The sequence below is a fragment of the Gorilla gorilla genome, chromosome 5, assembly GCF_029281585.2.
Source record: "Gorilla gorilla gorilla isolate KB3781 chromosome 5, NHGRI_mGorGor1-v2.1_pri, whole genome shotgun sequence".
Taxonomy (NCBI): domain Eukaryota; kingdom Metazoa; phylum Chordata; class Mammalia; order Primates; family Hominidae; genus Gorilla; species Gorilla gorilla.
The window spans coordinates 173,922,501-173,938,524 of NC_073229.2; the positions used below are offsets into that span (position 1 = coordinate 173,922,501).

The 16,024-nt window shown below is 44.7% G+C and overlaps 2 protein-coding genes across 3 annotated transcripts in view; one reads left to right on the forward strand and one right to left on the reverse strand.

The window, feature by feature from the left end:
• The window catches only part of NUP43 (nucleoporin 43), a 24,284-nt gene extending 19,471 nt beyond the window's left edge, over positions 1-4,813 (reverse strand). The window contains exons 1-4 of one of the 2 annotated variants that reach the window (XM_055390831.1): positions 4,622-4,813; positions 4,186-4,308; positions 1,887-1,964; positions 636-816 (exon numbers count right to left, since the gene is read on the reverse strand). In XM_055390831.1, the coding sequence (XP_055246806.1) occupies positions 636-816; positions 1,887-1,964; positions 4,186-4,308; positions 4,622-4,741 (502 nt within the window). In that variant the 5' untranslated portion in view covers positions 4,742-4,813. The remainder of the gene's footprint in view (positions 1-635; positions 817-1,886; positions 1,965-4,185; positions 4,309-4,621) is intronic. The other variant, XM_063707945.1, reaches the window with a different exon arrangement.
• Positions 4,814-7,720: 2,907 nt separating this feature from the next.
• Positions 7,721-16,024, forward strand: part of PCMT1 (protein-L-isoaspartate (D-aspartate) O-methyltransferase) — a 59,280-nt gene continuing 50,976 nt past the window's right edge. Inside the window, exon 1 of the mRNA XM_031012571.3 lies at positions 7,721-8,207. Coding sequence (XP_030868431.1) covers positions 7,979-8,207 — 229 coding nt within the window. The 5' untranslated portion in view covers positions 7,721-7,978. The remainder of the gene's footprint in view (positions 8,208-16,024) is intronic.

Consider the following 16,024-nt stretch of genomic DNA (forward strand, 5'->3'; position numbering starts at 1 on the left):
TCACCCTCCCAAAGTGCTGGGGTAACAGGCATGAGCCACCGTGTCTGGCAGTATTTACTTAGTATATGGTAAGTGCTCAATTACTCTGATGGATGAAAGGAATACAATGATTTTTCTTTTTTTGAAACAGGGTCTCCCTCTGTCGCCCAGGTGGGACTGCAGAGTGCCATCATAGCTCACCACAACCTCCGCCTCTAAGGTTCAAGCGATTCTCCTGCCTCAGCCTCCTGAGTAGCTGGGATTACAGGCATGCACCACCACGCCTGGCTAACTTTTCTTTTTTTTTTTTTAAACAGAGTTTCACTCTTTTTGCCCAGGCTGGAGTGCAATGGTGCGATCTCTGCTCACTGCAACCTCTGCCTCCCAGGTTCAAGCGATTCTCCTGCCTCAGCCTCCCGAGTAGCTGGGATTACAGGCATGTGCCACCACGCCCAGCAAATTCTGTAGTTTTAGTAGAGACGGTGTTTCTCCATGTTGGTCAGGCTGGTCTCGGACTCCCGACCTCAGGTGATCCGCCTGCCTCGGCCTCCCAAAGTGCTGTGATTGCCGGGGTGAGCCACCACACCCAGCCTAACTTTTGTATTTTTAGAACAGACTAGGTTTCGCCATGTTGGCCAGGCTGGGATTTTTCTTACCTATGGTTCTTACAGCTTCCTTGTGATCAGCTCTGAAGAGATTTATTCGACCATCCTCTCCAACTGTAACGATTTCTGGGTTGTTGCACACAACACCTGTACATGCTGCACTGCTATAGGAAGGACTGCCAGGGCCTGTGTGGTAGTGAGCTGTAGTCCACTGCTGGTTGATTGACAGAGTCTAGGCATCAGAAATGAGGATACTATTAAAGCGAAGTACTAAGGAATTAGCACTTCTTCCCAACAGGAGTATCTTTAAATTCTGACTCACACCCTTCTACAAGAATAAATCTCTCCTTTTTCCTTTAGAATAATGAAATCTAGAAACTACTGCCATCAAAGTTCTATATACACTGAATTAGATACAAAACGAATATTGTTTAATAATGCCCCACATTTATCTCAAGCTACAGTAATGACTTTTAGGGATCAAGCAGTTGGATGTTCAAAAGCAACTCTTTGTATTCTTATGGGAATTAACCTACATCTAAAATATACATATCTGGCCCATGGCTGTCGCTCATGCCTGTTATCCTAGCACTTTGGGAGGCCAAGGCAGGCAGATCATCTGAGATCAGGAGTTCGAGACCAGCATGGCCAATATGGCAAAATCCCGTCTCTACTAAAAATACAAAAATTTGCTAGGTGTGGTGGCACACGCCTGTAATCCCAGCTACTTGGAAGGCTGAGGTGTGAGAATTGCTTGAACCAGAGAGGTGCAGGTTGCAGTGAGCAGAGATTGCACCACTGCACTCCAGCCTGGGTGACAGAGAGAGACTCTGTCTCGAAAAATAAATAAATAAAATAAAATAAAATAAATAAAATATTAATCTCTATAGCTTTTTCTAAATGACTCAAAAAAACCCTTAACATGAACTGGGACTTATATTAACTAGGCATGTCTATTAGAAAAGGTTACCTTTGGCTGGGCGTGGTGGCTCACACCTGTAATCCCAGCACTTTGGGAGGCCGAAGAGGGCTGATCACCTGAGGTCAGGTGAGATCAGCCTGACCAACATGAAGAAACCCCGTCTCTACTAAAAATATAAAATTAGCCGGGCGTGGTGGCACTTGCCTGTAATCCCAGCTACTTGGGAGGCTGAGGCAGGAGAATCACTTGAACTCGGAAGGTGGAGGCTGCGGTGAGCCGAGATTGCGCCACTGCACTCCAGTGCGTGGGCAACAAGAGCAAAACTCCGTCTCAAAAAAAAAAAAAAAAAAAAAATCACTTTTCAAACTAAAGTTCTTTACCTGGTTATTTGGATGGTGAAGGAAAACTGTTACACATCCTGTTGATGAAGCAGCGACAATTCTTTCCTGGTCAAAAAACTAAAGAGAAAATTTCTGCTTGTTAAAGATTCAGAAATATTAGCAGGGAGGAAGTCCATTTGTTTATTTAACTCAATTAGTAGCAAATCTTATAACAATTTTAAAAAGCAAAGAGCCTATGAGTGCTAAGGAAATAAAATGTGTTAATGGAGCTGAAAGGCCAAACTGCCATACAAAGTATTTTCATGAATAAACAATATTTTTTCCTAGACACATTCACCCACAATTGATTTAATTTGGGACCAACACAATAAAACCTTAGGGAAATATTATTCCTGGCTGGGTGCGGTGGCTCACGCCTGTAATCCCAGCATTTTGGGAGGCCTAGGTGGATGGATCACTTGAGCTCAGGAGTTCAAGACCAGCCTGCACAAGATGGCGAGGCCTCGTCTCTACAAAAATACAAAAATGAGTTGGGGTTGTAGGGAAGTGGAGGTTGCAGTGAGCCAAGATTAGCCCCTGCATTCCAGCCTAGTTGACAGAGCAAGACTCAGTTTCAAAAAAAGAATAAAAATTTTAAAAAAGAAAAGCCAGGCACAGTGGCTGACGCCTGTAATCCCAGCACTTTGGGAGGCTGAGGCAGGCAGATCACGAGGTCAGGAGTTCGAGACCAGCCTGGCCAATACGTTGAAACCTCATCTCTACTAAAAATACAAAAATTAGCTGGGTGTGGTGGCATGTGCCTGTACTCCCAGCTACTCAGGAGGCTGAGGCAGAAGAATCACTTGAACCCATGAGGTGGGGTTGCAGTGAGCCGAGATCGAGCCACTGCACTCCAGCCTGGGTGACAGAGCAAGACTCGTCATAAAAAAGAAAAAAAAAAAGGAAAGGAAAATATCGTCTGGGCATGGTGGCTCACACCTGTAATCCCAGCACTTTGGGAGGCCAAGACGGGTGGACCACGAGGTCACGAGTTCAAGACCAGCCTGGCCAACATGGTGAAACTCCACCTCTACTAAAAATACAAAAATCAGCCAGGCATGGTGGCATGTGTCTCTTGTCCCAGCTACTCGGGAGGCTGAGGCAGGAGAATTGCTTGAACCCAGGAGGCAGAAGTTGCAGTAAGCTGAGCTCTCGCCACTGCACTCCAGCTCGGGTGACAGTGTGCGACTCCGTCTCCAAAAAAAAAAAAAAAATGTATCTTTCCTAGAGCTAGATAGCTTTCTTTTTTATTTTATTTATTTATTTATTTATTTATTTTTTTTTTTGAGACAGAGTTTCGCTCTTGTTGCCCAAGCTGGCGCACTCTCGGCTCACTGCAACCTCTGCGCCCGGGTTCAAGCGATTCTCCTGCCTCAGACTCCCGAGTACCTGGGATTACAAGCAAGCACCAGGGCTAGGTAGCTTTCTATGGAAAATGCAGGGGCTCTCCACACCAGGATTTGAAAACTTAATTTTGGCCGGGCGCCATGGCTCACTCCTGTAATCCCAGCACTTTGGGAGGCCGAGGCAGGCAAATCACCAGGTCAGGAAACAGAGACCATCCTGGCTAATAAGGTGAAACCCCGTCTCTATTAAAAATACAAAAAATTAGCCGGGTATGGTGGCCTGCGCCTGTAGTCCCAGCTACCCGGGAGGCTGAGGCAGGAGAATCGCTTGAATCCGGGAAGCGGAGGTTGTAGTGAGCTCAGATCATGCCACTGTACTCCAGCCTGGGTGACAGAGCGAGACTCCATCTTAAAAAAAAAAAAAAAAAAAAGAAAACTCAATTTCATCCCCACCACTCATTTCTGGTTTTGAGACTTTGGCCAAGTTAAGTTCACTAAATCGTGGTAAATCTTTAAAACGGGAGCACTAATCTCTACTTAGGGAGTTGTTATGAGAATTCAAAAAACAAAATGATGTTATCCCCCTGCACAGTATCTGTCACATAGTACATGCTCAAGATATATTAGTCTCAATTTTCTCATTAGTAAAACAAAGTAACGATACTTGATTCACTGGCATGCAACAATAATTAATTTTTGTAAAGCTCCCCAAACGGCATTTAGCACATAGTCGACAGTCAATTAATAAAAAAGTATGATTAAATCTACATCCCCTTTCCCAGTCCTTTTTCTGCCACTAAATGGCTAAATGATGTTGGGCAAATCATAACTTACAGAGCACTCAGTTTTCTGTAAACGAGGGGTGACACCAGACAACTTTTATGATGCTCTGCTTGTTTAAATGTATTACTCAGGACTTTCAAAGTTAGCTTTTGGATGCTACACAGATTTACCTGTAAATCCATTACATCACCATGGTGTCTGATACTACACAATAACTGATGGTCTCCTTCAAACCCTCCATCAGAGTCCAAGTTTCCAAAATCTCCAATAGACCACAGTGAAATATAATTTTCCTGTAAAACAGAAAGTTTTGTCTTGAGATGACATAAACGTCAACTCTCGGAAAATAAAAGTTGTGCTCCCGTCCGGAAATGTTGCTCCAAAACATCTCAAATGGTATGGTGAGTTTAAAACACAACGAGATACGAGGCTCAGGCATGCCATCACCGGCTCTGAGCTACGGAGCAACCGCGCCTGAGACAGGGGTCCGGGGGGCCTAAAAGGGCGAGAAGAACCAGAAGGTGGGAGTTGGCGCGCGGGAGGCCAGGGGTCAGCTCAACCGGAGAGAGGGAGGAGGTAGGGGCTCGTCCCTGTCAGCGGCGATACCTCATTGTCCCAAGATCCTGTAGCGAACGTCTCCGCGGTCTGTAAACTTCCCGGAGGCAGCGGTCGCCAGCGGGTTTTGCTGATTTTCTGAGACACAAACTTCGCATAAATTTCCTCCATGCCGAAAGCAGCCGCAGCAGGTACTGCAAAAAGCAAGCACAGTGCGCGCCTCTCAGCCCCGCCTCTTCCCGCGGAACCCTGATTGGATGGGACTTTAGGACGGAGACGGTGGCTGCAGAGAGTCAATTCTCGTCGATAGCCAGTGTGGGCACAGTCAGTACGCAAACTGGGAGAACCTGGACTGAGAGGCCCACCCATCTCACAGAGCAGCTCTGAGCAAAGGCAAGAGCGCTTTGGCCTTTGAGCAGTAGGACTTGCTCCTAATCTGCAATGTCAGTGTTTTCTTGTGTTCAATAATTGTGCAGTGTAAAATTTAAGTGCAAAAACAGAACAAAATCAATGCAGTAGAAACCACCTTGAAAGCACACCTAAGCAGTTGCAGGTCACTGTGCATAGAAAACGATTCAAAAATCCTTAAATACTCGTGGAAGTACCTCGAATAAAGTGCCAACCTACTATCCTAAACCTCTGCCTCTTGTCTCCCAAACAAATACTTTGCTTCGAAGTTAATACACACTGTCAGAGCCTGGAGTTGGAATTCTGAAAGACTCCAGTTTTAGTTTTGATGCCAATTGCCTAGCTTTGGTCAATCCAATTACGTGCATGATTAAGAATGAAGTTTGTGATACCTATTGTCAACGGCCCAGGAATCAGTTTTCTAGGTTCCTTCTGTGCTTTTGGTTACACCTATAATATTCTTCCCTTCCTCTCTACTCCTCAGAATCCTGCCTATCCTTCAAGGATCTGTTCTTTCCTTTACCATTTCCTGACAACCCCAGCCAGTGTTGATCTAAATCAACACCATTTTTTTTCTTTTTTAAGACAGGGTCTCTGTGGCCCAAGCTGGAGTGCAGTGGTACAATCTCAGCTCACTGCAACCTCTGCCTCCGCCTCCCAGGTTCAAGTGATTCTCTCACCTCAGCTTCCAGGGTAGCTGGGACTACAGGTGTGCACCACCATGCCTGGCTAATTTTTTTTTTTTTTTTTTGGTAATGACGGGATTTCACCATATTGGCCAGGCTGGTCTCGAACTCTTGACCTCAGGTGATCCAACTGCCTTGTCCTCCCAAAGTGTTGGGATTACAGGCGTGAGCTAGCATTTGATATCTAGACCACTAATGACATATATTTTGGATATATTTTATGTTAGTTTTCTTTAGATGCATATTCCTCCCCCATTACAATGTAAATCCTACTGAATACAAGAGATATGACTTATTCAACTAAAAAATGAAGCTCTTTTACACTATAGGTATTCATAACTGTATGTTGGTTGTTTATTTAAAAAGGGCCATTATGCTACTGTTGTTTTTATGTGACATTGGTAGTCCTACTTCACAGGGACAGTTTACAGAAGCACTGCATGTAAATGCAATCCATCTGGGTCAGCTTTAGAGTTACCAGTTTCCTATCAAGGATTTGATTTTTTTCTTTTCTCCAAATGGAAGATCATCAAGAAACTGTAGAAAGATGAAATGGAAAATATTAAGTGGGTTACAGTCCCAAATCAACAATTTTATTCATGTTTAATATTGAAGTAAAGAACACTGTTTTGGCCAGGCACTGTGGCTCACGCCTGTAATCCCAGCACTTTGGGAGGCCAAGGCAGGCAGATCACGAGGTCAGGAGTTCAAGACCAGCCTGGCCAACATGGTGAAACCCTGTCTCTACTAAAAATACAAAAATATTAGCTGGGCATGGTGGTGCGTGCCTGTAATTCCAGCTACTCGGGAGGCTGCGGCAGAATTGCTTGAACCGGGACCTGGGAGGCGGAGGTTGCAATGAGCCAAGATCATGCCACTGCATTCCAGCCTGGGCTACAGAGTGAGACTCCGTCTCAATCAAAAGCAAAAAAACAAAAAGAAACCAGTTTTGCCTGTAGTTTCATTTATGGTCACATAATCCCAGAAAATAGGTAATGTTGATTTTGGATTCGAAGCAGGCCAGTGTCACATTTTACAAAATCGGGTAAGAACTAGAATTTGAAAATTGTGCTGATATAGTGGCACAGATGTCTTAGCTTTGTTTCCTTCTAAAAGATTACTGGGGGCCGGGCGCTGTGGCTCATGCCTGTAATCCCAGCACTTTGGGAGGCCGAGGCGGGCGGATCATAAGGTCAGGAGATCGAGACCATCCTGGCTAACACGGTGAAACCCTGTCTCTACTAAAAATACAAAAAATTAGCCGGGCGTGGTGGCGGGTGCCTGTAGTCCCAGCTACTCGGGAGGCTGAGGCAGGAGAATGGCCTGAACCCGGGAGGTGGAGCTTGCAGTGAGGCGAGATCGCGCCACTGCACTCCAGTCTGGGCGACAGAGCAAGACTCCGTCTCAAAAAAAAAAAAAAAAGTTACTGGACTAGATGATGGCTGGATTCTGTCAGTCTCAGGTCTAATTAGGAGTCAGCGATTTGGACGCGACAAGCAATGTTCTCAGTGAGCTTCTCACTCATGGTCTTGCAGAGCTGATAGCAATAAAGCCACGGTGGAATTTGTGAGGCTTAATTAGGTGGAAATGCACACTTACGTCGGGAGAATAACACGTTCACCAAAGGACACAGTGGTATTTTTTAACCAATCGCAACTCTTCACGTTGGTATTATTCTAAGGGAGCAAAGCTTTGCCCCAACCCCCACCCCCATGTCCTGGTACTCTTCCACTCTCTGAGAGCTTTAGAACCAGGGTTCCAAAGTCTCTGCTTAGCCTAACAGTGACGTGCTTGTCACAAAGCCAGAGGCCGGTGTACTCGGGTTAGAGAAGGCCTTTGTCGTTGGGTTTTATTCTTATTGTATTATTCGGGCTCCACCGACCCAAATATTAGTCAACTGGGTTCGGCGAGGTAGGATGGATGAAGCCCACCGTCTAACAATCTGGACATCTATAGGAGCAGATCCGCCGCTCGAAACAGCTGACCCAGCGACGACTGCGGAACCACTAGCAGCGTCTGCACAGATCGACCCCGCCATCCCGCCGTCCCGCTCGGTGACCGGAGACGCAACCGGGAACGCGACTGATCAGGCTACCGAGCCGGGCCGCAGGGCGAAGGCGGTGCGGTCCGACGCCTCAGAAAGGGACACGCAGCAGCGGCAGTGGCGCTGACTCAGCCCGGCCTCCCTGCAGTCCCCTGGCAGCGGTAGCAGGCACAGGGCGGGCGGCTGGGCCACACGCCTCCCCCGCCCTCGGCCCCACCCGGCCGCACCCCAAGCCGCGCGGCGTCACAGAGCGCATGCGTGCCGCGGGGGATGCCGGGAGCGCGCAGTGGCGGCAGCGGCGGCGACGGCAGTAACAGCGGCAGCTACAGCGGGGACGCGAGCGGGGCGGTGACGGTGTGGGAGGTGGTCTCACTCTTGGGAAAACTGCTGGGCACCGTCGTCGCGCTGAAGGTGGTTCTGTACCTGCTCCGAGTGTGCTTAGCGATGGCCTGGAAATCCGGCGGCGCCAGCCACTCGGAGCTAATCCACAATCTCCGCAGTAAGTGCCACCTCCGCCCGTTGTAGGGCAGCTGGGGCAGGCTGGGCCTGGACCGGGTCCCCCTGGGCCATCCGGAACGTTCTGTCTGTCCCAGCGCGCCTGTTGGAGGGCTTCGGCGCAGAGTTGCCCCGGTAGTCCCGAACGGCGTGCGCTTGCAGTCGCCTCCCTCGGGACCTGTCACTCGACGACGTGGACTGGAAGGGGAGAGAAAGAGCCAGGGGCCGCTGCTGGTGGGGGCAGGGGCAGTCGTCTCCCTGCAGGCCCTGGGGGAGGGAGTGCAGTACAGGTGGTGCTGCTGCCACTCAGGTCCGCGTCCGGGTGCGGCTTGTGAGGGGCGTGCCTTCGGGGTGGGAGCGTGTGGGCTAGGCCTTATGGAGAGTGGGTGGGCGCTCAGGAGACCCCACCCTCGTCCCCTGCATTTTTCTCACCTTCCTCCTCCATAATCAACCTCGCTGCAAGCTTTCCCTCTTATGCAGCCTCCCCCGCCCTCCGTTTTTTCCCCTGGAGGGAGATGCCACCGTCTGATACAGGCGAGGGGAGGAAGATGAGAGTATTGCCATTGCAGATGCTGGGAGAAATTTCTCGGGCGGCTGTCCAGTGGAAAGCTCCGTGCGGGGCGGAGAAAGAACAGGGGATGCTGTTCCTGAGAGACTAGTATTTCAGGAGCCTTTGCAGGTCCTGGATCAGCAGAGGGTTGTGTGTCTGATATTCTAACTTTTTTCAGGGCTACCATAGGCTTTAAAAACCTTATGTGGAGTTTCTTTATATCACTCTCCTTAGTTACTGTATTCCTTCTTCTGATGATAATTTTAGGATAGGATGAGTGCTGTGTCACTTTCTTTTTTTAAATCGAAATATAGCGTCCCCGTTTTGTTGGGAGACTACAAGGGCCGCAGTCTATAATAAACTCACTGGTCAGAATTTATAGCATTCTTTGCTACTATGCAGTAATCATATCTTGTCACATGGTATTTTTAATTGTCCTGTGTTACTTAGCTTTTCATGTGTTTGTCTTATTTCTCAACTCGATTTGTAATTTCCTTAACGGCTGGCACCATTAAAAAAATTTTTTTTTGGCCGGGCTCGTTGGCTCACGCCTGTAATGCCAGCACTTTGGGAGGCCGAGGCGGGTGGATTGCCTGAGTTCAGGAGTTCGAGACCAGCCAGGCCGACATGGTGAAACCTCGTCTCTAGTAAAAATACAAAAATTAGCCGGGCGTGGTGGTGCCTGCCTGTAATCCCAGCTACTTGTGAGGCTGAGGCAGGAGAATCGCGTGAACCCGGGACGGGGAGGTTGCAGTGAGCCAAGATCTTGCCACTGCACTACAGCCTGGGCAACCAGGGCGGAAACTCCGCCACAAAAAAAAAAAAATTTTTTTTTGAATTTTCTCTAAGAATTTAATAGTCATCCCTTTTTTTCATAAATGCCCATTAAATGTCCGTTATATGCCTAAATCTGTGCTGGACAGACAAAGGTAATTGAGAGAAATTAGGAGTACTGTTTGGCACATGGTTGGTACTTTTTTTTTTTTTTTTTTTTTTTGAGACAGAGACTCCCTCTGTAGCCCAGACTGGAGTGCAATGGCGCGGTCTTAGCTCACTGCAACCTCCGCCTCCCAGGTTCAAACAATTGTCCTGTCTCAGCCTCCTGAGTGGCTGGGACTATAGGCGCCTGCCAGCACGCCTGGCTAATTTTTGTATTTTTAGTAGAGAAGGGGTTTCACTATGTTGGCCAGGCTGATGTCGAACTCCTGACCTCATGATCCGCCCACCTCGGCCTCCCAAAGTGCTGGGATTATAGGCCTGAGCCACTGCGCCAGGCCAGTACTTGATATATTAGTCATTTTGGATTTTTTTTTGGTGGGGGGACAATACTTAATGTGGAAACTGAGTCTTTAGTGTTTGGTAAGAGAGAATGTTGATTTTTTTTTTTTTAGACAGGGTTTCACTGTCACCCAGGTTGGAGTGCAGTGGTGTGAGCTCGGCTCACTGCAACCCCTGCTTTCTGTGGTCAAGCGATTTTCCCACTTCAGCCTCCTGAGTACAGTGGTGCCACCATACCAGACTAATTTTTTAGGGTTTTTTTTTTTTTTTTTGGTAGTTTATGAGATGGGGTCTTGCTATGTTGCCCAGGCTGGTCTTGAACTCCTGGACTCAAGCAATTTGTTGGACTCAGGCTCCCAAAATTTTGGGATTACGAGAGTGAGCCACCACACCTGGCCATGGTGAATGTTTAGATGTCAACATTTTTTTTTTTTTTTTGAGACAGAGTTTTGCTCTTGTTTCCCAAGCTGGAGTGCAATGGCGTGATCTTGGCTCACTGCAACCTCTGCCTCCTGGGTTCAAGCGATTCTTCTGACTCAGCCTCCCGAGTAGCTGGGATTACAGGCACCCACCACCACGCCTGGCTAATTTTTAGTATTTTTAGTAGAAACGGGGTTTCACCATGTTGGCCAGGCTGGTCTCAAACTCTTGACCTAAGGTGATCTGCCTGCCTCGGCCTCCCAAAGTGCTTGAATTACAGGTGTGAGCCACCACGCTCAGCCTAGATGTCAATATTTTGTCAAGCATTGTCAGGTTCATTTTATGGAATGATGCTTGATTGGAAATGGACATTTATGTGCTACAACAGTAGTATGAAGTATGATTTAGGTTCTCATGGATGGCACATAAGCTCAATATGTTGTAAATATTTTTACGAAATCCCTTAACATGATCTCAGTGCCTTCTATTGCAGTATATGTACCTGAAACATTTTGTACACAAATTGTGATTAAGTAATTTTCCACCGGTAGGTTATCATAGTAGGCACTTGGCTGTGGCAGAAATTTGTAATCAATCAGGCTCTTAAAGTCTCTCCTTTTTGGGCCAAATTTGTGGTAAGCCAAGACTAGATAGATCTTTTCCCGGTGGTTTCATAATCACTTTAATGTATTGCATTACTGTTCTTAGCTGAAATTTCTAAGGATGTTTTTCTGTCAGGAAATTTAATAAGGAATATTTAATATACATAGATGTTGATTTTGCAAATAGTTTTATACTAGATTTATGATTGGTAAGAGGAAATTAGAGTAGAATAGTTGTTTAGCCTCTTTTGTAACACTTGTGCAACTTTAGTTTCAACTTCTTGCTGAGGTAATTCTAGCTAATAGATTTGTTTTTATTAGCTTATTATAAAAGTAATACTTGCTCATGTGAAAATTGCAATTGACATAAAATTTGAAAATATTGCCTTCCTTCCTCATTATTCTACTGTGTATATTCTTCCTAAATTAAAGGCTTTTAATTGAAATCTTAGAAAAATATAAAAATGTGATTGTGTTGATGTTGAAATGAAAAGGGGCCTGCTTACTAGAAGGGGAAGGAAATTACATTTTTAATGGTTTTTTTTTTTTGAGACAGAGTTTCGCTCTTGTTACCCAGGCTGGAGTGCAATGGCGCGATCTCAGCTCACCACATCACAACCTCTGCTTCCCAGGTTCAAGCAATTCTCTGGCCTCAGCCTCCCGAGTAGCTGGGATTACAGGCAGGCGCCACCACACCCAGCTAATTTTGTATTTTTAGTAGAGACAAGGTTTCTCCATGTTGGTCAGCTGGTCTTGAATTCCCAACCTCAGGTGATCCGCCTGCCTCAGCCTCCCAAAGTGCTGGGATTACAGGCATGATCCACCACACCTGTCCAATAGTTTTTTTTGTTTTGTTTTGTTTTTAAGAAATGAAGCTTAATATAATTTAAGAATATTTTGTTTTCCTTTTGTATTAAAATCTATCATAATAGGACTGTGGTTGTATGATTTCATAGTTGATGCATCATTTATAGAATATTTCAGATTGTAATGGTAGATTTCTTATGTCATGGCTTATATTATAACCACTCTTAAGTAACTTCGAACAGTGACTAAAACTTGAGCATGCTTCAAAATCTCCTGGATCACCTGGAGAGCTTTTCAAAACAGATTGCTGGAGCTTGAGAATTTGTATTTCTAACAGATTTGTAAGTGGTGCCACTGCTGGTCCAGGGACCACATTTTGAGAACCAGTGACATAGAGAATTGAAAATTATAAGGTTGAATTCTGCCAGCATTTCAGCTAAATCAGTTTTATGCTTTAGAATAATGTTTTAGAAAAAGTCTATAGCAGTCTTGCCCTATAGAGTGCTTGGTGATGTTCTCTATATTGTCCAGTGTGGTAGCTACTAGCTACATGTGGCATTTAACATTTGAAATTTGGACAACTGAAGAACTGAAATTCGATTTTTTAAAAAATTAACTTAATGAAATAACCACATGTATCCAGTAGTTACCATATTGGACAGCACAGGTCTCTAGAAATGAAAAAATGCAATTATTTTATGATTATGGACTGGTAATGTGCTCGTGAAACAAATTAGCTTAATTTAAAACTGTGAGCCTGCTTAATCCAGGGAATGTGACTATTTAAATAATGTTTATATTAGAGTTTACTTCCTACTCGTATTGAGATAATTTCAAGCCATGGTAAAATTTAGGAAGATAGCCAGAGTAGGTGAGGTGATGTTCTGGAGCAGGGGTATTTAAACCAGAGGGTTTGTGGGAGGTTAACTTAATGGATAGGCTTCAAATGCTATAGAGTAGTCCCTCCCTTATCCCATGGTTTTGCTTTCTGAAGTTTCAGTTACCCCAAGTCAACTGAGGTCTGGAAATATTAAATGGGAAATTCCTGAAACAAGCAATTCATAAGTTTTAAATTGTGTGCTGTTTTGAGTAGCGTGAGGAACTCTCTGGACGTCCCACTTGATCCTGCCTGTGACATGAATCATCCCTTTGTTCAGCATATCCATGCTGTCTACACTACCTGCCTGTTTGTCACTTAGTAGCCTATTTGGTTAGCAGTGACTCTCATAGTATCACAGGGCTTGTGTCCAAATAATCCTTATTTTACTTAATAATGGACCCAAAGTGCAAGAATAACGGTGCTGGCATGTAATTATACTTGTTCTATTTTATTCATTATTTTTGTTAATTTCTTAATTGTGCCTAATTTATAAACTAAACTTTATTATAGGTATGTTATGTATAGGAAGAAAACAACATACAGATGGTCCCTGACTTAACAGTGGTTTGACTTACAAGTTTTTTACTTTACTGGATGTAAACCTGTCATAAGGGACGTAAACCTGTTATAAGTTAAGGAAGGCCGAGTACGGTGGCTCACACCTGTAATCTCAGAACTTTGGGAGGCTGAGTCAGGAGGATCGCTTCAGTCCAGGAGTTTGAGACCAGCCTAGGCAACATAGTGAAAATAACATTTGTCATTTTCTCTACAAAAAAAAAACAAAATTAGCTGGGCATTATGGTGCATGCCTGTAGTCTCAGCTACATGAGCTACGTGGGAGGCTGAGATGGGAGGATCACTTGAGCCCGAGAGGTTGAGGGTGCAGTAAGCCAAGATCATGCCACTGCACTCAAGCCTGGGTGATGGAGCAATACCTTGTCTCAAAAAAAAAAAAAAAAAAATGTTGAGCATCTGTATGGGTTGTATGGGCTTTGGTATTGTATGCGGTTTCAGGCATCTATTAAGGGTCTTGGACCGTATTTCATGTGGGTAAAGGGAAACTACTGTACTGACCACTGAAAGCAATTGTTCTTTTGTCTATTTTTATTTGTAAAAATAATTCAGTCCATTCCCCTAATGATCAGTTGTTTCTAGTTATGTTTCTTTTGCATTCTTGATTTTGTCATTTTACATATATAATGTTTATGGAATTTGTCATTTAGTCAGCTGATATTTGAGTGCTTTCTATATGACAGGCACTGGGGATACAGCAGTGAACAAAACAAACATCCACTCCCTCTTGTAGCTTCTAATGGGAGCAGCCAAGTATAGCATGTCACATGATAAGTGACAAAGTAGGGAGGGAGGACAGAGTGTGTGGGGCAGTAGGTTTATAGTTGTAGAGAAGGCCTCAGTAAGGTATCATTAGACCAAAGATTTGCTGGAGGAGTAGACACATATCACGCAGGTAGACTTGGGATAAGCATTCCAGGCAGAAGAAATAGTGAATTCCAGATTTGGATTTAGGATCTGGGAGAAAAGATTGGAGGCAAGGATCCAACACCAAGGTTTTAGGCCTTGGCAACTGGAATGATTTGCCATTTTCTAAATTGGAAATGGTGAGTGAGTGAGCAGCCACGTTTATTCTGTGAGGAGGGGACTGTGGGAGATCAGATTATTTTGAGGAATGCTTTTCTTATAAGACATTTAAGTCGAGATTTTTAGTAGGCATTTGAATATGCAAGAATTATGATGATTTGTAGTTTTTATATCCTAAAAGCATTTACTTTTGTAAATAATGAAATTATTTTCTAATTCTATCTACAGCACCAGTTCTTAGCCACTAGTAGGTGTTGCTAGTAGAAAAGAGCATTTATTCTTTCGTTTTTTTTTGTTTTGAGACACAGCCTCTTTCTGTTGCCCAAGCTGGAGTGCCGTGGCGTGATCTTAGCTCACTGCAACCTCTGTTTCCTGGGTTCAAGCGACTCCTCCATCTCAGCCTCCCGAGTAACTGGGACTACAGATGCACACCACCATGACTGGCTTTTTTTTTTTTTTTTTTGGTAGAGACGGGGTTTTGTCATGTTGCCCAGACAGGTCTCAAACCCCTGGGCTCAAGTGATCCACCCGCCTCAGTCTCCAATATTGCTGGGATTATAGGCATGAGCCCCTGCGCCCAGCCAGCATTTACTCTTAATATTCCACTACTTTTGTATGCACATGGGAAAAATAGAACCAGCTGGTAAAATCCTAAGAAATTGGAGCCTCAAAGTCCAGAGGCCTTCTCATTTTGACTTATTTCAAGCCAGTCTTATGGATAGGTACTAGTAAGTAAACTTGAAATCCTATGTGTATATTTAAATTTAAATTATATAAAAATAAATAAAATTGGCCGGGCGTGGTGGCTCATGCCTGTAATCCTAGCACTTTGGGAGGCCGAGGTGGGTGGATCACCTGAGGTCAGGGGTACGAGACCAGCCTGGCCAACAATGCGAAAACCCGTCTCTACTAAAAATACAAAAATTAGCTGGGCATGGTGACAGGAGCCTATAATCCCAGCTACTCGGAGGCTGAAGCAGGAGAATCGCTTGAACCCGGGGAGTGGAGTTTGCAGTGACCTGAGATCGCTCCATTGTACCCCAGCCTGGGTGAAAGAGCGAAACTGCCTCAAAATAAATACATAAATAAATAAAATTAAAAATTTATATCTTTAGTCATATTAGCCACATTTCAAGAGCTCAGTAGCCACATGGAGCTAGTGCCCACCCTGTTGGACAGTGCAGATAGAGAATAGATCTGCCATCACTGAAGGTTCTTTTGGATTGCAGTAGATCTTGATGCTTGGCTGTATTACATTCTGGTTAATGAGATCTTAGGCTGTAGGAGGGGAAAGATTCGATTGTGCTGTTACAAAAATATTTTTATTAATATTATGTTTAGCTTTGGTTAAATGCTTTCAGGGTGGCAGTGTAAAACTAAAGATTATTGGATAAGAGTGATGAAGATAACAAGAGGATCAGCATCTTACATGGTGCTTTGAAGGGATGGAGGTGGTTTGGTTTAGCAAAACCTTTAGGGAGCGGTGGTGTTTAAATTTGAAGAAATGTCATGTAGTAGAGGGTCAAACCAGGACAAATGGGAGGCAGATTTTGGTTCATTATAAGTAAGTATTCACAAAGCTATCCTAACAATCAAAAAGTTGGCTTTGAAAAAGTGTTTTCTGTCACCAAATATGTTGAAGCAAAGAATGGTTGACCATTTCACTGTAAGGGATATTGTAGAAG